Source organism: Macadamia integrifolia, unplaced genomic scaffold (genome assembly GCF_013358625.1).
Source record: "Macadamia integrifolia cultivar HAES 741 unplaced genomic scaffold, SCU_Mint_v3 scaffold585, whole genome shotgun sequence".
Lineage (NCBI taxonomy): Eukaryota > Viridiplantae > Streptophyta > Magnoliopsida > Proteales > Proteaceae > Macadamia > Macadamia integrifolia.
In genome coordinates this window covers 187,185-206,611 of record NW_024870493.1, presented here as the reverse complement: position 1 = coordinate 206,611, position 19,427 = coordinate 187,185, and the positions used below count along the sequence as shown (strand labels likewise).

The 19,427-nt window shown below is 36.6% G+C and overlaps 2 protein-coding genes across 6 annotated transcripts; one reads left to right on the top strand and one right to left on the bottom strand.

Moving 5' to 3' along the window:
• The first annotated feature begins 839 nt into the window (after window positions 1-839).
• Window positions 840-7,107, top strand: LOC122069336 (vacuolar protein sorting-associated protein 2 homolog 3-like). Of its 2 annotated transcripts, none has more exons than XM_042633322.1 (12): window positions 840-1,067; window positions 1,370-1,414; window positions 3,361-3,395; window positions 3,472-3,522; window positions 3,687-3,791; window positions 3,900-3,971; window positions 4,135-4,206; window positions 4,300-4,380; window positions 4,928-4,963; window positions 5,082-5,137; window positions 6,494-6,557; window positions 6,670-7,107. In XM_042633322.1, exons 1-11 carry the CDS (start codon window positions 1,034-1,036, stop codon window positions 6,543-6,545), a joined length of 639 nt encoding a protein of 212 aa, XP_042489256.1. In that variant the 5' UTR covers window positions 840-1,033; the 3' UTR covers window positions 6,546-6,557; window positions 6,670-7,107. The 2 variants fall into 2 exon arrangements, with proteins under 2 accessions (XP_042489256.1, XP_042489255.1); XM_042633321.1 differs by having other exon boundaries at window positions 841-1,067; window positions 6,705-7,107.
• Window positions 7,108-9,225: 2,118 nt separating this feature from the next.
• On the bottom strand, window positions 9,226-18,720 carry LOC122069335 (casein kinase 1-like protein 10). 4 transcript variants are annotated; one of them, XM_042633318.1, is made up of 14 exons: window positions 17,810-18,720; window positions 17,651-17,691; window positions 16,607-16,676; window positions 16,257-16,405; window positions 16,019-16,114; window positions 14,774-14,844; window positions 13,081-13,142; window positions 12,591-12,654; window positions 12,369-12,453; window positions 12,090-12,216; window positions 11,848-11,921; window positions 11,703-11,763; window positions 10,703-10,875; window positions 9,226-10,025 (listed from the first exon to the last, which is right to left on the bottom strand). In XM_042633318.1, the coding sequence occupies exons 1-14, from the start codon at window positions 17,883-17,885 to the stop codon at window positions 9,741-9,743; spliced, it is 1,434 nt and encodes a 477-aa protein (XP_042489252.1). In that variant the 5' UTR covers window positions 17,886-18,720; the 3' UTR covers window positions 9,226-9,740. The 4 variants fall into 4 exon arrangements, with proteins under 4 accessions (XP_042489252.1, XP_042489251.1, XP_042489254.1 ...); XM_042633317.1 differs by having other exon boundaries at window positions 11,703-11,766; window positions 17,810-18,719; XM_042633320.1 differs by having other exon boundaries at window positions 10,742-10,875; window positions 17,810-18,717.
• Window positions 18,721-19,427: the final 707 nt, after the last annotated feature.

The window sequence follows — 19,427 nt, the reverse complement described above, 5'->3', positions numbered from 1 at the left end:
ATCCCACCTTCACTAATCTCTCTTTTTTTATAATAGACGAAGCACATGCATAGCTTTGGTCTTGTGCCCACTATGACCTTGGATAGAATTTATTAGAAGGCAAGAATCCATGTAGTCGACCCCATTTTGTTAGGATTTTCCTAACTTATGGGTTGTACTTATTTCCTTTTACTCTCATATTTCGTCACATGATTAGCATCCATGAATACCCACATGAGAAACAAATCATAGATTATTCATCTTTGGCATAACCATCGTCAAAAAACCATCTAAATGTAATTTATAATTATTATTATTATTATTTTTTATTTACTATATCTATCAAATAAAAAAAAGTATAAAATTACAAATTATTGTCATATGATTAGAGAAAAAAAAAAGTGTCATATGCTATACGTATGGGTCATGGGTGCATCATCTAACTTGGAAACGTGAGTCTTTGTAAATAAATGGTGGGGGATCATCGTAAATAATAAGTCCATGCCATTGCATTATTTATAAATATTTAATGAATATTTTTTAAAGGATAGAGTTTCCCTACACTCATGGTGAATGTGAATCTATTCATGTAGGCATGGAGAGGGGGAAGGAGAGAGTGTGGGATTCTCGGACCTTGGATCACACCATGAACTTCGCCTTGTAGTCAAGGAAAACTTTATCCCTTTTCTAGTTATTCGATTGGATGTGGGTGCGTAACTCAGCCAAGTAGCGCAGGTGATGAGAAAAAGACACGGTTTAGACGCGAGAAATAGTTTGTTTTGATTTTTGCACTAAAAATTTATTTCTGAGTGCTAGGGAAATTATTATTAAAACCAAAAGGTATAAATATATAATTAAAAAACCGCGTTATCCTCACGGGTCCTGGCGTGAGTCCGCGATAAGTGGTTTCCTCGAACTTGCAAGTTGCAAGACAGAGTCGACTACCTTTATATTTGCAATCCACCCGTTAAAAATATTGCAAAATTCGATCTTCCCCTCCAGTTTCGACTCTATTGGAAGCTCCCATCTATTGCAGGGATCGTTTTGATCGACAATGAACATATTCGCGAAAAAACCTACAGCGAGAGGTTTGTGCCCTAGTTTTTTTTTGGTCATTTCTGCTCCATTATCTGTGAAGTAATTTGAAATGTCTCCAACATTATATTTTTTGCTACTCAATTTCATTTATTTCCGTCTGGTGTTTTGCATATTTAATGTCTCAATCACGGTTCGGTTGATTTTTTTTTTTGCTTAAAATTGCTCTTTTTTTGGTTTCTGGTGGTTTATCTGATCATTTTCATTAATTTTACTCTTTGAATTTGCATTTATTTATATATGATTGTGTTCCTCTCTCCCTCTTCTACTTCATTATTTTGCTTTTTGTTTGCAGATGCGCTTCGTGAGAGTAAGAAGGAAATGTCCCATGCCACAAGAGGTAAAATTTTTCCTATCAAGTTACTGTAAAGGATTAGAAAATAATGGAAGACTAGGCTTTGTTAGACTTATCATGTACAATCCTTCATTTTTGCAAGATTTTGTTGTGGTAATTACACTCACTTTGAGTAATCATGGTCTCCTTTCTCTAAATGGGTTAAGGTTGGTTCTTAATTCTGTCAGAATTGTGCGGTGTCCTGCATATAGAGTGAGTGGTTTGCAAGAAGTGCAGTAATCATGATAGGAAAATTCTTATCTGATTATGGATAACAATGGTATTGGAGTTTTATTTGCAATAGATTAATTTTGTGTGGTGATCTACTTGGGAATTGTCTGCTAGAAGAGTCTTAGCTTGATATGGTTTGAACCTCAGGGACACATTTCACCAAAAAAAAAAAAAAAAGGAACCTCAGGGACACTCTCGTCTCTTAGCGTTGAAGAATTAGTTCCTATTTCATGTTCCTTAAAGAATGTCGAGAGGGTTCCAGATGGTTACTTTGCAATTGTTGCCAAGTGTTAGTGGTGTCCTTTAATGAGTATTCTATGACTCTGTGGAGTAACTTTGAAGTTCGTTGCACTAAGGGAAGAAATAGAGTGATTAAGTGACTGCGCTTGCTTGAAGGAAATTTTTTGTTTCTTCTTCCAATTCTTGTTTCCCATTGGATAAACTGCAGTTAACTTCAGGGACCAACTTTTTATGATGATTGCTGCAAATCATGAATATGTTAGTGAGAAAGTTGGATGTTGATCGTGCAGAATTTTGTCCCTCAGTAGTTATCATTGAAAAGAAAAAAATCTCTCTGTTGGCAGTGGTGCCTAAAATCTTTGTCAGTTAAATTGTTTCAAAAAACAAAAAATATACTGGATACTGGTGAAGGCAGAACAGATCTGTAACATTGGGTAATGTAAAAGTATACGACTCCAGAAGTAGTACAAAAAACTTCAGTGGTAAAATCTACACAATTGGATAAGGTTCTTGGTACAGCTTTCGCCTGTCAGTTTCTTGGCCTCTGATTTTTTGAAGATTTGGTGGAACTTGATACCCATTAGAATGAGATGTTTGAGTATGAAAAGGCTAGGCCCTTCCTTGCTAAAGTTATGGAAACTTGGGGGGGCCTAGGATTCTGAAAGTCAACCTCCTGGATCACCATGTCTGTATGCTTGAAGCCTAGTGTGTTCTTGTAAGACGGAAGGAGCTTGGCATATCCCCGACTTGGTGGAATGCTTCCACGTGGATGAGCCATGTGTGGTGATACTTGGAGAAGGACTGACAAGGGTAGGCCAATCAATCTTACCAGGTTGTTTCCTGGCTCAAACCCATGACCACTTGGTCATTTAAATGAATGATCTTCATTTATTAACTTTAAAGGGGGTCTAAAATTTTTCCCTTTTTGGTGATTATGTATTGCCATTTGTCAGTTGATTGCTTCTCATAGAAAAACAAGACCCTTTAATTTGAAGTACAGAACCTCACATGCCTAAAAATTGATAGGATGTTGTATGCAGGAAAATAAAACATGTGAGTTATGTCTTGTCAGATAGGCCACGGTGGCAGCTTATTGGAATTTAGACCTCTTTTTGGTGATTATTTATCACCATATGTCAGTTGATTGCTTCTCATAGAAAACAAAACCCTTTATTTTAAAGTACAGAACCTCACATGCCTAAAAATTGATAGGATATTGTATGCAGGAAAACAGAAAAATGTGAGTTACATCTGACAGGCCACGGTGGCAGTTCATTGATGTTGTCTGTATCTTTAATTCTGTTTCAGATTTGTTGTATTTTGTTGACACTTTCCATCTACAAGACATATTTATGGAGGAAATGAAGTGAATTTTCCTCTGTGGTTGAGTGACCTTTTAGAAACATGTCTCTGTTATTGGAGTTTGAGGCTGATTTAACACTTATACCATTTTGTTGTTTGGATATTTCTCTTGGTTTCAGGTATCGAGAGGGAGATTGGCACATTGCAATTAGAAGTATGTGAAGAACTTTTAAATGATGTTTCTATTTTCAAATTGATTCTAGATTTAACTTGGGCCACCATTGTGACAGGAAAAGAAACTTCTTGCCGAGATAAAGAAGACTGCCAAAACGGGAAATGAGGTAGCTTCTTAGTGTTCATTCCCTAGTTTGTTTTCAAACAAAAGGAGACTTGATATATCCCAACTATTGTTGGCAATGCTAAAGTGATTGAAAAATTTTCCGATTGTGTCCTATTGCAAATTTTGTTTTATTGTCTATTTTATTTGATTTTTGGTATTTTGCAGGCAGCAACTAAAATTCTTGCCCGTCAGCTTGTCAGGCTGAGGCAGCAAATTGCCAAGTTGCAGAGTAGTCGAGCTCAAATGCGAGGAATCGCAATTCACACACAGGTGCATTACAGAATCCATCTTAAAGGATTTGTTCTTCCGTTCATTCATTTTTTTTTTTTTTTTTGGGTCATGCATTGCCATCTTAACACTTTTTGTCCCCATATGTAGGCAGTGCATGCTAACACATCAGTTGCTGCTGGGATTAAGGGTGCAAGTAATGCAATGGCAGCTATGAATAAGGTCTGGCAATAAATATGCTTCCTTGGCCCTTTTCACTTGATATTCTTTTAATGTGTCAATTTTCATATTTGATGGGACCTAACATAATCTGTTGATTTGCATTTTTCTTTTGCTTCTTTTATCTGTCTGGTTTTTCTGCTTACTGTATTGTTTCCATTTGCAGCAACTCACACCTGCAAAGCAGATGAAGGTGATGCAAGAATTCCAGAAGCAATCCGCACAAATGGACATGACGGTAAAATTATGTTTGTTGGTTTGCGGTTGGAAGTATATCTTGCTGCTTGGCTTGCAAACTTGTGATTCCCACTCTAATACCTCCTGTGTGCAGACTGAAATGATGTCAGATACGATAGATGATGCCTTGGACAATGATGAGGCTGAAGATGAAACCGAGGAGCTAACAAATCAGGTAGGACCTGCAACTTCCTTTGCTTGGTCCCATTATGGGAAAAATATTTGGATCTGTTGGTCTTCTATAATTGAGGTGTACTTCATAATTCTTAGTAGACATCATCTGGGTGTCTTCTATATCTGGAGGTACCCTCTTGGATGTGGGGCATGGCTTAAAACAGGGCCTAAGTGGAGTATCTTAGTTCCAGCTTAGAGCTAAAAGATTGACGTGTAAAAAAGAAAAAGGTTAATTTATCAATTAAAAAAAGAAAAAAAAGAAGAAGAAAGGTCAAAGGTTGGAATAAGAATTAAACATGTCCATCTATCTGGTTTAGATCTATAGCAACTTAGGTATAATGGGTATGGTTATCAAGAGCTTGCTTGTTTGTATTCCAGCATGAGCATATTAACAGTGCAGTAAAGCATGGCTTCCAACTGAGTGTTTCTTTCAGTATCTTTTGTCCTAATGTGTTTGTGTGCCTTTATTCCGACTTCTTCTCACTTTTACTCTCTTTTGCCCTGTTTCTTTTTGTTTTTTTTTTGTTTTTTCTCTTTTCCCCCTGCAGGTGCTAGATGAAATTGGTGTTGATGTTGCATCACAGGTTAGTAGTACTATTAATATGCTGTCCTGTGCTGTGCTGTTCTCTTGTCATTTTCTGTCGATACATTCTATTCTGTAAACTGTTAAGCTTATGTGGGTTGTCCTGGACCTGTCAACAGTTATCAGCAGCTCCCAAAGGGAGAGTTGCAGGAAAGAAGGTTGAGGATGTTGGGAGGTATGTTGAGTTTATACATTTTCTTTTGGCTTCTTCCTGGAAGTATGTTAAACATTCTATTATGTGCAGGTTGTGAATAATGAATTTTTCGTCACTGCAAGATGATTTTAGAATTTCTACAAACTGTTACATATTGAAAAAAATTGTAGGAAAATGTGTTGACTGATAGCCTGCTAAAATCTGAGATGAGATGCATAAATATGAATACTAATTAATCAACAACAACTAATGCCAAACTAGTCTGGCAGCAAATTGAGGATCTATGCAGTCCATTATTTCTTTGGGTGGCTAAGCTTGGATTCAACATGTGACCTCATGGTTGTGGTGCAGTAAATCAGATCCTTGGTCCATAGATTATGCAATTAAAGATTAGATACTAATTAGAGAAGTATTGGTTTATCTACACCAGGACTATAGGCCCATCATTCTTCAGACCAAGTACTTAACTACATATGTATGTGTACTATTACTTGTTTGACACCACACTCACAACACACTTACATAGACCAACCAAGTGTACATGCACAACTCTTGTTATTTTGCTATACTCACGGCAAAAAGGGTATCGCACAATTGTTGACATATTCTAGGCATGTCTGAAGAAACATTTTCAAATAGTTTAATATTGTTGGGCATACAATTTGTTTATCTATTATTAAACGTATTCTTAAACCACTTTAGTCCATGAGGGTGCACGGTGCTGATGGGTGGGGAACTGAGGCCCAGGGAAAAGGGAGGAACTTTTTGATGTAGTTTTTCAGTTTAAAACATTGGGAAATGTGGTTTTGAGAATGGAGGTTTAGGGGGAGAGAAGCTGGTGTCAGCATTTGGTGGACGCTGATTCCTTTTGGAATAGTATTGTAGTGCACCTCGATTTGTCAATATCCATGTTCAACTACTCCATGGAGCCATTTCGGATCATTAATTGGTGTTCGAGCATTTTCTTGTCTTATCTACATGCTGATGAGTTTCACTGTATGCTCTTTTACTGTTAACAATTTTCATAGATAGGTACGTACAATACAGAGCCCCTAAAAAAATGGATATTAACAAGACTCTAATCCTGTTTTGAAAGTGCATTTAATTGCTTCATGAATCCTAATACTGTGATCATGGTTAGCTTACTGGGTTATTGCCGGTGATTCTGGTTGCTGGGGTTAAGTGCTTTATTTGCATTGCTTTGTAATTTTCGTCATCCTATTACAACCCTTTTGGCTGTTTCCTTATCTTCTACTAAAAAAATTAATGTACTGATCATCCTCGTAAGCTTCGCTGACTGGTCTATGGTACTTATCAAGTTTCTATCATCCTTGAATTTTACTCAGGTTTATCTTTAATGTATTTCTTGTCATGCAGTTCCGGTGTGGATGAGCTTGAGAAGAGGTTAGCAGCCCTTAGAAATCCGTGAACCGGAGATTCAGTATGCATTTAACTTCTCCTTGTGATTTGATAAATTCTGGCGTTAGATTATACAGTGTTTGGCAATAATATGTATTGTATATGTTGCCTTGTGTCGAATTGTCGATAAGAAGACTCCTTTTACATTGTTGGAGTTTTTTATTCTCAGCAATACTATGCACATGCCCTCAACGACAATGGCCCGAGGAGAATCAAATTCATTGTATCGCTCCAGAACGGTTTCCCAGTGACTGCTTGGGTTAGATTTATTCAGACGTGGCCCATTTCTGCATCACTTTTGAGCATGAAACCCAGCTACAGTTAATAATACATCTCAACATCTGTATGTTTTGTGCAGCTTATACTTATGACTCTTCTAAGCTGCCATTGGTCATATTTTTTGGATTGTATAGAAGAAAAAGAACTGAAAATTGTTAGTTCTAAGTTTTTTGCTTGGTTTTATGATTCAAGAAATCGTTTTATGATCAAAACTCTAAAACATGTAAAGGTAGGCACCACTTGAGCCTAATATAATGATAAGGTTTCTGTGTGTCAAAAGTTTCGAAGTTCAATGTGTATTGTTTCAAAACAAGCTTAAGGAATTCTGTTATATCTAGTTCTTTGATGCAGCTCAATTTTCTGCCATGTGCTACGGAAGTTTTTTTTTGGGAAAAAGAAAATATAAAAAAACTAAACATCAAAGTAAGTTGTGTGCATAGCATTGGTATCTTTGATCAGAGTTTTCCTAGTCATTGCCTTATAGGCAATAGTTTTGACCCAATTGATTAAAATGTTGTTAGCCTTTACACGAAAGATAGGGTTAAGCAGAAAATGTCTGTCATACTGATCCAAAAAAAAAAACCATTGTTATTTTCTGACGTCATGTACCCGAGTTCTTCCTCATTGCTCTAACCACGCGCTAGGGAAGTCCCTATCCAAATTTTGACAACATGGAATTTTAAAATTTTTTTTTTTTTTAATATTTACTGGGAAACCCTAATGTTACCAAGGTAGGTGAACTTTGTACAGTTCACCAGTTTCCATGTAGCAAGAAATAGTGAACATGGTCAGGTTCAAGTTATAGAGGATCTTATACCCATCTCATTTGTAAATTTTCAGCTCAATACGACGAGTACATAATGTGGTCAAATCATGATTCAAAGCTATTAAGAAGGGAGAGAGAATGTTACTTAGTTGTCTAGTCCCTCTGCCAGCATGAGGCCAATGAAAGCATGTGTCGAGACATACAAAGGGGAGCAAGGTGGCCATTTCGTGGCCCCTATGTGTGGGTGCAGGATTGCAGTTCCGGTTAACATTCCTTTCTTCAGATCTGAATGAGCTTAACCACAGAATCGGGTTGTTAATCACCACCTTGGTAGATGTCTTCAACAATGGATCAGGTCACCTCTGAACATTTAGAGAGAACGTTAAAGCTGTGTTTATCAAGTGAGCATCTTGCGATTGAAAGCTTTGACAAAGCTCTAGCCCCAACAATCGTTGATGATTCCTTCGAAGGAACATTCTCATTTTCTCATAATACCATGTTTTGGCTTTGATTGTTACTTATTAGCGGATAATATTTAAGAAAAGGATCTAATACATAATGGATTATACGATTGAGATAAATTAATTATAAAATCTTACAAAGTGTTCAGTCCGAATTGAATATTATCTGTCTAGTGGCCCTAGTGGCCTCATCATCCCTCTACATGGCTCATATTGCATGGCCAATAGGCTACCTAAAGGATGCTTCATCTTGGCTCTGCATATGAAGCTGATTGACACATGGTTTCACTCTTTGATCAACCAATAGAGATTTGTTTGGGTAGGGCTAATTGACCAATATGAAACTAGAACTTTGACCATGGATTAAGTATAAAGTAAATTGCCCAATGTCTTTAAATTAGTCCAACGTCGTATCTTTTCAGTATGGGTCATTATCGTTAATCTCAGCAAGGAATTAGGTTTTGGTATTCTTTCTCAGGATTCTACTTCTCCTTAGCATTTGATATCCCATATTGTTGACATGTCCGCCAAATCATCATTTCATTCTTAACTGAAATACCAACCTTTTAACAACGGATTACGGGTGATAACACAGAAACATATATGAACATCAATTACACTATGGGTCATACAGTTGAAATAGGCCCTAGAGTTTGATATATGTCCAATCTAGATGGTTACCTATTCCTTCAAAATTCAAGGGAAACATAAAGGGAAGGGAAGTGAAGAATTTTAACTTAATAAAAAAATTTTTGTATCCATTACTCCATGTGATTGTATAAACTATAAAATTTCTTACCTTAATTAGTAATGATACATTTTACATGGCTGGGTTCCTTTGAATTGGATCGGCCTGAATCAGTTGAATCAGATCAATATCAACTGACATCAATCTCAATTCTCAGCCCGTACCGTATCAATAGATCAATATAGATGAAGCGTAAAAAGGTTAAAAAAATGTTACCAGGGGTATAACAATCCAATCTAGAGTGATAAAGGCTGATCCACATCAGGATTGGAACAGGGTTTTGAAACAAGGAATTGGTCTCTGAATCAGATCCAACCAATTCTGATCCAATTATGTTCCTGATCAACTGTACTCTGATAGATTCAGCATGAACCCTAGAAATGCTCCATAATTAGCCCACTCCGGAATGGCAATGTCATCAGGTTCAGATGCCCGGTTACATGGCGACTACATTTTCATTAATCAAGTAACAGATAAATTGAATACTTTACAAAGTACTTTGATTACATTAACAGATCAAGTGATCGCACCACACATCGAAAACCATCCTTATAATCACAAATCTGTGTGCAGCTGTCAGGATATGATCAAACATGAATAAACCCAGAAAAAAATATTGGTGGATTGTTCAAGGTACCTAAACATGAATGGCACCTGTGGTTATTACAACTACCCAAGTTTCAGATACAATGAAAATTCCCTAGGGTGAGAATTTTGAGAATTTTCCCTTTCTTGGATGAGTCTACAACAATATAATGGCGTGAGCCTCTCTGACTAAAGGTAACTGAAAATGTTTTCAAAAGAGGAGCCCATCGAGCTTCAGCTGTGAAGAAACCCCAACTCATATTTGCATATACAAAGGAAAGACGATAAATGCTCAGAACTCAGAGAAACAGCAAGGGGGTTTCCCCTTGATCAGTAAGTTATCTCTTCTTACCATGTGGATCTCCTTTACTTCCTCTTCTCTGTCCCCAATGAGAGGAGCTCGAAGCTCCGCAAAGTGTCATTACGAGCACCTCTTGCGGCAGCAGCACGTGCAAGGGATGATGACTTGGAATCGAATCCAGGTTGGATCCTTTGGGTTGTGGACATGCGGCCACTGCTTGAGACCATCCGACCTGATCGACTCTCACTGGGCTCACCAGAGGAGCTCGGTCGGCTGCTTGAGATAACAGCTCTCTTCGATGAGCTGCCATTCCGAGAGGAAGAAGTGCGTCCTCTTTCAGAATCAGGTTGCTGACAAAATCAATAACAAATAATATCAACATCCTGAGTTGTCTACACTCAAAAAACAACCATTGATCCTTTAAATCAATTGAGAATGGATGTGGAAACAGCACAAAAGTAAGACTTATTTGAATATGCCAACACTTTCAGATTTTGATTTCATTATAAAATCAATTGCATAAACAAAAACTAACACACACACACACACATGGCACTTTGTGCTAAAATGTTACATGAAAAAATGGTCATCTACATATCTTAGAAGTTTCCGTCCATATGCAATCCTCATGTGAAAATTTTGAGCTATGGAAAAACTAAATTTTGGTAGTTTTGGTTCAACCATTAATAGTAGGGTTGCTCAATACATTTTGGGTCATATGGTTAAGATAAGACACTAAACTAGATGTCTAATCCATGTGCTGTGCAAACCAATCCAATACTTGGTTTGCCAAGACCCGCCATCAAGGTGGCTCAAAGTGGTAAACCATCAATATAAGTTCATCGATAGGACCTTGTAAAGGAGAATCACTCAAGGTCACATAAAATTAAAAGGTCAGATGATAAAGGCAGCGCAAAAATGCCTTGTTATATTCACTCAATTCCATAGTTGCTCTTTAGGGACCAAAAGTAGTCTGAACAAATTTTAGGGAAAGCAAGATTGCAAGACTGAATTATTTTCACATTACACATTGATAAACGATGAGTTCTTGGCGGAGACTTCTTACAACATCCTTGGAGGATGGTACATCCTCAGAATTCTTGTGCTTGGAGTGATCACCATGTAGACCTGGACCTGAACCGTTTCTTCTGGCAAATGCTTCAACTGCGCCTGAGAATCTATCTCGAATCTCCTGTCCAACTAGATGAAACAAATAAAACGGACATTTCAGTCATCCAAGAGCCTAAGCAAATTCATGTATTTTTGAAGAATCAATATAAATACCAACAACTGAAAAGCATCGCCAAAAAAGAGTTTCACATTTGGCCCCTCCCCTGGGCTCCTGAAAATATGTATCACATACGGGCAACAACATAACATTGTAATGCCCTTTACATAGTGCAGTAAGATACACTTCTTCTCAACAACATTCACAACTTCCAAGTGGTAGTTTGATTGACACTCATATTGAGACATAACATTGTAATGCCCTTTACATAGTGAAGTAAGATACACTTCTTCGCAACAACCTTCACAACTTCCACGAATAAATAAACAATAACAAATATCCTAAGAATACTAGTAAAAATAATATCTACTATATATCAAACAAAGTGGACGCTTGGGATGTCCCTCTACATTGAATTTTAACTACATTAAGAGTTCATAATTATAGTATAAGCAAACAAATATGGTGCTCTAGAGGTTTCTAAGGTATAAGTTTATAACAAGGAGAACTCAATTTAGTAGGTTCATGTTAAATTATAATAACTCTAACTGTTAAAAAGAACCCTTAACTTTCAACAAGAATTTAAAAAGATTAGTACTTGCAAGTGCAACCCCAACCTCAAGAAGGTAGAAAGATAACATATTGCAGATCGAATGATGGATCCGAAGTGGTGGGCTCACAAAGAGACCATTTAGATCAATAAACCCACAATAAAATCCCAAGCCCATAAAAACCATCCTTGGGTAAAATAAAGTCTTCCTAGGCCCAACCGAACAATCCTAATTGTATCATAACATACCTGAAGTTCTCTCCGGTCTTTCTGCGGATGGTCCAGCACTTGGGCCTGTTTTCCCACTGGGCTGCTGAAAGTACACAGAAGAAGTATATTTAGAAACATTAATCTCAGGAAAAAGATACATATTTTAAAGTTCAAAAACACCTACGCGTAATCTAGGATTGGCACCAATCTGAGGATACTTCAATATGGTCCAGTCAAACACATAGTCAAACTGATAACCTGCACAAATGAAATTGTCAAGACACACCCTAGTATAATGGTCAGAATTAAATTTAGAAACAAAATACCCCTTCCTTCCTTAATGTGTCAAGGATTTAACAATACAAAGCACTATCTTAAAGGGCTTCCAGCCATCAATTTTGCTTTAAGAAAAAACTTTGGATCTACCTTCTCGAATGAATAGGTCACGGAAAAGTCTCTTCAGATATGAATAATCTGGTTTGTCATCAAACCGCAGGGACCGGCAATAGTGGAAGTATGATATAAACTCTGAAGGATATGACTTACAGAGCACCTAGAATAATATCGGCATTTCAAGAAAATTCAATTAGTCTGCATTTTTTATTTCCAAGATCACTTAATAATGCATGGATGAGCCTCGCAGTCAGAGCACCAGCCAAGTGGATTTTATCATAAGCTCTACTGGCAGTTGGAAAGGGAGATTACCTCCATAGGGGTTAGCATCTTTTTTTCACTAATCTTATCGTACTTCTGCTTTTTAGTCCCAGCTTTCAACCCCTGCCAGGGAAGGCTGATGCACAACAATCACACAAACAGAATAAGAATGTATGAAATGACAAAAAAATAAGGACCTGATAGAAAATTCCAGTATGAAGCAAGAAATGCGAGAAAGGAATGGGTAAAGGGCAGTTGGGACATATATTCAACCTTCCCCTTAGGAAATACATAAGCACGTAACCAAGGGACTCCAGATCATCTCTCCTGCTTTGTTCTGCAAGAAAATTAGCCCCATTATAATCTAGACAAAATCTGATACCATTATCGTAACTGTAAAAGGAGACTTCATAAGCCCATTCTTAGGGTAGGAAAGATTCTTATGCTGAGTTTGCCTCATGCTATAAGCTGGGGGCTTTGGATGGAATGAAAAAAAAAATAAAAATTGAAGTTCTAAAGCCCTGGGCCAATCAATTCCAGGATAAATACACAAGAATAGGATATCTTTTAACATAGTTCCTTACTTGTTCAAGTTTACATCACCAGCAGCTTTTGGAAAATGAAATTAATGAGGATTACATGAATACATGGTTGTTAGATGGTGTTCATTTTTTCTCCTTGTAGTGTACATCCTAATTTCATGCATCTAACATACAAAAAGTGGCAACTTTGGAGAAAAAAGTGACATGGCCCCTTTACTCACCAACTCCAAGATGAGTGTTAATACTTGCATAGCGTGCCGTTCCAGTGAGATTCTTGTTTTCCCTGCAATAGAATTTGACGAGTCTCAAAGATAATTAATTTAAATGATGAAGTTTGTGAACAATAGCTAAAACAAAATTAATAAGAAATGCAACGAAGCTAAAAATCAACATCAATGTGCCAACAATCATGTCCTCCCTTAATCTGATGCATCAGAGCTATAGTGTATTCGGGTAAGCTACGCGTAAGCTATGAACTTCAGAACTGGGACATTAATGATTTCCATATTACCAATTTAAGTTACACATTATGTTGGGCATAACCATCCCATCAATTGATGTTCAATATGTCAATGAAGGAATGAATATTGTTTTCCATTTTGAAACCAAAACTACAGCCCTAAGATCATGATGAACCTTTACAGCATCCGAAGTAGCAGATGGAGGATAAAGTGAACAAAAGAAGATGAAAAATACCCCATAAGAAAGTGGCAATACAAGGGTTTAAGAACAATAACACCTTCTTACACCAAGTTGAGAGTTTCATTATTGCCCAAGAAGATGAAGCATTTTCAAGGAACTACTGCAACATATTTCCCCCAATTTTCCAGCAAAATGTTGCTGACCAAGCCCTCAAAAGGTCGAAGAATAAGGACGCAAGACAAGGCCAGGGAAGATCATTCAATAATAACTTGCATTGAAAGTCAAAGAGCAATGCTTTTCAGCTTGAAAGCCTCAACCTTCTAAATCGATAGACTAGGTTTTCATAAAAAATAAATAAATAAATAAACAATAGGGGACCAATGCAAGGCATGCCCAGAAGATAGCAGAAACATTTGATGTTGGGCCATATGAAACAAATGCTGGGGCAATTAACTGATTAAGGTTAATGGGTATGAAGGTGTATAAGGGGCTGCCGGGATTAGAAGTGACTCCGGCCGCTGGTTTGGCTCCAATTTGATCTTTCTTCTTTTGCACACACATAAAAAGTTTGGTAAGTTCAGCTTTCATTCATAGTCAGGTGGCCCATCTCTTAATTCATCGTTCAGTCAGTCATATTTTGGTGTTTCTTGTTTTTGGGACGCACATACAATTTAGGAATTCCAATTCTCATTTTATTGTATGGATCAATGTTAATATTATTTTGGATTAGATAACATTAGTGATGCACTAATTCAGAAATTTCTATATTTTAATTTCAAATATTAGAAGAATGACTGCTAGTACCATTCCAGTTACTATATTTTCTGAATGACTACTAGCACCATATAGTTACTATATTTTCTCCCCTTCTAGCATATTTGCTTCTTCCATCTTACAGGTTTCAAAACTGATAAACCTCCAAATCCATTGGAAAGTGCTCTCAATTAAGATTACATGCTGTTAAGGGAAAAGGATATTAAAGGTGTAATTGTGCCTATTCATGAGTATAGGCCCCTCAAATTTACCATGGAAAATGACTAAGTGCCACCATTAAATTCAAATAAAAGGCCGATTTAGTTAACATAAACTTCGAACAAAACTGGGGCTAAAAGGCAAAGAAACAAGGCTAGCAGAAGGATAAGCATGAAACAGTTACATTTAAATCTGTAAATAAAATTCAAACAACTAGAGCACACAAGCAAATCAACAAGGACAGCAACAGGAAAAGCATAAACCAGAAATCATTGATTCTGAATACAGCTAAAAATATACCTGTATGGTATGTGTTTGTGAGTTTGAAGATCCCTATACTTTTTGGCAAGGCCGTAATCAATAATATATACCTGTGTAAAAGAGTGGTTAAACTAGAGATTGAAGATGAAAATGGATATAAATAAATAATCCGGCATTACACAGAAGAGAGATGTAAATGTGTTCAATTTCAAAACTAAGTATTTGGTAAACCAATGACTTCTGAGGAATATTATGCTGTTCAAATCTAACAGATGTTCACAAATTAGGAACCCTGAACAATTGTTATCATAAGAAGTTTCTAACAGGTATAGGGACCAATTAGGTACCCTAAAGATCGGTCAACAGTCTAGCCAAGTAGCTATATCCGGAAAGTTATCAACAGTATCATTGTTAAACCAAATGTGGATAAAAAATAAAGTTACTCAAGACTTTAGCATCAATATTGCAAATGTTCAAGATCCTACAACACTTAGAAAATATTAATGCTGTTCGGAACCTCTTTCCTTCCAAATCTATAGCAATTATGCATTTGGCTACCTTTACCACATTCAAAATGATTCAAAGTTTGACCATAATCTGAATCAAAATAAAAGACATGCGTGAACTCAGAGCTAAATATCAGATTCACATTGGTATTGACACCAGACAGTTCAAGGTGGCATTCTACTTTCTCCATAGCAGTAGCATGTTTTTGGAGGTGGGGTATACCAGACCATAACGTTTAATGACTTGGGGAAACACTCTAAACCCCCGGCCAATCAAAAGAACAGAAAATAAAGGAACAATTCTTCACAGATATTTGAGCTCTTTGGCTTCATGGGTGGCCCACAACTAGGATACCCAGATACCTGAACATGATTCAGCATTTTTGACTTTTCCATAAATATAGAAATGCCGGGGGAAAAAAACTAAACACTAAAGAGGAAGCTCATTAAAAGAAAATATAGAACAACTCTATCTGCTAGTTATTACAGCTCTTTCCCAATTCATGAGTGCCCCACAACCAAGATAGCAATATACACAAACATGCTTCTCTTGCACACACATGCACAAACACACAAATCCACAAGTTCAAATTTATTGTTTTTCATTGTCTTCATGCTAACAAAGGAGCACTGGCTAATTAAATCTCCCATTGAATCTGGAAGGATGTGTCCTTATGGATGTATGATTTTATCAATATCTAATTTTCTATGCGAGAACCATGTAATGATCTCATCAACATCTGATTTACCATGTTCACATAGTAACTGTAAGCAATACCTGATTTGCTCTCCGCCCTAAACCCATCAAAAAATTGTCAGGCTTTATATCCCTGTGAAGGAAACCCCTCGATTGCATATATTCAACTCTGTTAATCTGCATGAAGAAACATTGCAAGGAAAATTACCGATTGTAGCTCCAATAGCTAAAAACACATTTTAAAAGATAATCATGGCAAGATAACAGCTTTTGCATGTATTAAATTTCTCCAAATCAAGTGCCAGATCACAAAACTTACTAACTGATCAGCAAGCATCAGCACTGTTTTCAATGTGAACTTCCGATTACAATAATTGAACAAGTCTTCTAGGCTTGGCCCAAGAAGGTCAATAACCATGACATTGTACTCACCCTCGACTCCAAACCATTTCAGGTGGGGAATCCCCGCTTCATGAAAAAAGTGGGGAAAAAAAATCAGAAAAAAAATGACTTGATGCATCAGATAATAATATCCTTTTTATGACAGTTTATCAAATAGAATAAGCCATTCTTACATACTAACATACTTCCTAATTTATTAAACAAGAAGTAAACCAGTTATCATTTTAGGAAAAGAAAAGTACAAGAAAAAGGGAAAAACCAACTTACTTCCCCCTTGAAGAAGCATATACAATTTGGATTCATAGTGAAGCTGGGGGTGTTTGGTCTTCACAGGCTCCTGAAATTTGTAATGGTAAAAAAAATATTAGGTGCATGGTACTTGAGGAAAAAAAAAACATAGCAAGATTGATGTTGCATCAAAGAACAAGCTAGCATAAGGATGGGTTGGGGGGGAGGAAGACCAGGGGACCAAAGCAAAAAAATGCCAGGTACGTATCCATCACACATTCATTTGTTTAAGAAAAAGGCCAAGTAAATATTTCCTGGAGTTGTGGCTAGTTCGAGCAGGTTTTGGTTGACCTTATACTGAACTCTTGCAAGGCCTGAGGTGCCCCCGCTATTATTCTTATCCTCAAAATAATGTGATGTAGAATATACAAATTGTGTACAACAAAACTTCCATTCCTTGAATTCACATTAGCATACATGAAGCGTTGGACAAGGGTGCGAATAAAATAAATTTCTGTCAGTGGCACTAAAAGAGCTACCGACATTAAAATGCAGATAAACAAGATCCATGCTGGAGGAGAATTCTGTCCAACAATCAATAAAGCAAGAGAAGACCTAAATATATTTCCAGGGGTATCAAACGCAGAAAACAATTGAAGAAAGAAAGAAAAACAAAGGCATTGGAGAAGAAAAGAAGGCACCAATGATAAACAAACATGGAAATATTAGTACTCGACTTGCTTAAGGTACTAGAATGCAAATAATGTCACATGGTTTTTGAAGCCAGAGTATGTGTGATGTAATGAGACCATGTTTATTGACAAGACCACAAACTCAACTAACAGAAGCAAACACTAACTTTTTCAAAATATAGGAACAGAACAGGGAGGAATTTCCGAGTTCAGTTTGTGATTACATAATTAATGGCCCATGTCAGCATAATCACTGCAAAGGTATAAATTCAATTTGTTTAATCAAAAACAAAAATATCGCACTATGAAATTTAATATCTATATCTAATACATAAATAATTATTGAATCCATGCGAATAAGAAACATCAGAAAAGAAGAGTATCAACTAACCAATTTGATTGCCACTTCCTCTCCACTTTGTATGTTAACGCCTAAATCAAATTTAAACCACCCAATACAAAACAGATATTTCAGAAAAAAAAAAATGAAGCAAATAGGATTAATTGAAAGGAATACCAAAATGCAACCGACAAACAATGCACGCCATACCTAGGTAAAGCTCACCAAAGGATCCACTCCCAATCTTCCTCCCAAGTTTAAACTTCCCACCAATGACATGATCCATGATAAAATACAGTTATATATACCTTACTCCAAATCACTTAAGGATGAAAGCAACTTAGCTTAGCCTCCACCTTCACCAAAACCACCGAATCCTCAGATCCCAGTAGAAACACCCAGGTTCATCAGTTCCAGCACGCCGTGAATCGGAAGAAAAGAAGAGAAAAATGGGAGAAATGATAGGAAAAAAATGCCTTCTTTTAGTCAATGATCCACCGCAAAATGCCTTCGTAACCACTAATATCCAACAAATTGATGGCAACAGAATCCCCTAAAACAACAATTTATTCAATCAATCAATCAATCAATCAACCCTCCTTATATCAAAAACCTTCATCCACCAACGAAACATAACCCTAAAACCTCTTCCTCGATCAAGCAAACCCTGATCTAAGCACCGACCACCAACAATATACATCCACCGGAGAAAAGAAGAAACCCTAATATCTCCACTTACCAGCCGCCGATCGGAACCCTAATTCCCGGAGCACCATACAACATTTACAGAGATCAAACGGAGAAACCCCAATCCAAAAAGGTATTATCTAATCAAATATCTCGAAATGCAAAAGAAAAAAAGATAGAAATTTTGCATCAGAAACAAAAGAAAATGTCACGGATTCCACAACCAGTTTTAGAAGAAATCGAAAGCTTTTATGGTGGGATCTGGTGATGAGGAAAAGAAGAAAAAGGTGAAATTATTGGAGAAGATGATACGAAGGATATTATAGGGAATAATGAGTGGTATTATAGGGACACAGAAAGATGACAGGAAGAAAGGTCGAAGAAGGAAAGAGAGGAAAAACAGGATGAAAAGGAGAAGAAAGTAAAGAAAGATGGGACGAAAAGCAGGTGAAAGAATTTCTCTCTCCTTTTTTTTTTATAATTATATTTTAAATAGTATTATTTATTATTATTTTTTCTTAATTTATATTAGAAATAATAAGGGGTGAATCGATACCTTTTCTAAAACCCCAGCCGTCCAATCGTGTAAGAGGATTTGGAATCTGAGGTGTATTTTTCAACAAACGTGCATGCACACTCTCTCGGACAATAAATTATTTTCTCTTTTATTTTTTTATAATAATTTTATATTTTGATTAAAACTTATGATAATGTTTATGAAATTTAAGAGTATTTCGGACATTCGCAAATAAATGATAAAAGTAATAATTCCAAATGCTTGGTCTATTGGATTGCCGGCCACGAAATCCCTTAGCTGCACTATGACTGGTTAACTTTTCTTTTACTATGTTTTTGTGAAAAAAGAACTTTGCTTGATTGCGTGCAACATATGTCTAAACGCGCTTCCCTGAAATAACCATCCCATTTCCTAAAAAATAAAAAAATTCCCATTGATTGATGTCTTTTATTTTTTTTCACTGGTCTTGCATAGGTTCAAGGGCACATAGACAATGTGTTTCTTCCTTAGAAACTGAGTTACCGTATCATTCAGTCTACTTAAGTGAAAGATATATTATTTTATAGAAATGAGGATAGAGAGAGACACAAGGAGAAGTTAGTGTATGAGGCAACATTCTTTCTT

Coding starts and splice junctions, on each gene's coding strand:
- LOC122069336 (XM_042633322.1), top strand. CDS start 1,034: ATGAACATATTCGCGAAAAAACCTACAGCGAGAG. Junction 1,068..1,369: donor GAAAAAACCTACAGCGAGAG/GTTTGTGCCCTA, acceptor TTTTGTTTGCAG/ATGCGCTTCGTGAGAGTAAG. Junction 3,972..4,134: donor CAATGGCAGCTATGAATAAG/GTCTGGCAATAA, acceptor TTCCATTTGCAG/CAACTCACACCTGCAAAGCA.
- LOC122069335 (XM_042633317.1), bottom strand. CDS start 17,885: ATGGATCATGTCATTGGTGGGAAGTTTAAACTTGGGAGGAAGATTGGG. Junction 17,692..17,809: donor CTTTGGTGAGCTTTACCTAG/GTATGGCGTGCA, acceptor AATTTGATTTAG/GCGTTAACATACAAAGTGGA. Junction 10,026..10,702: donor AACTCATCGTTTATCAATGT/GTAATGTGAAAA, acceptor TGATTTTGTCAG/CAACCTGATTCTGAAAGAGG.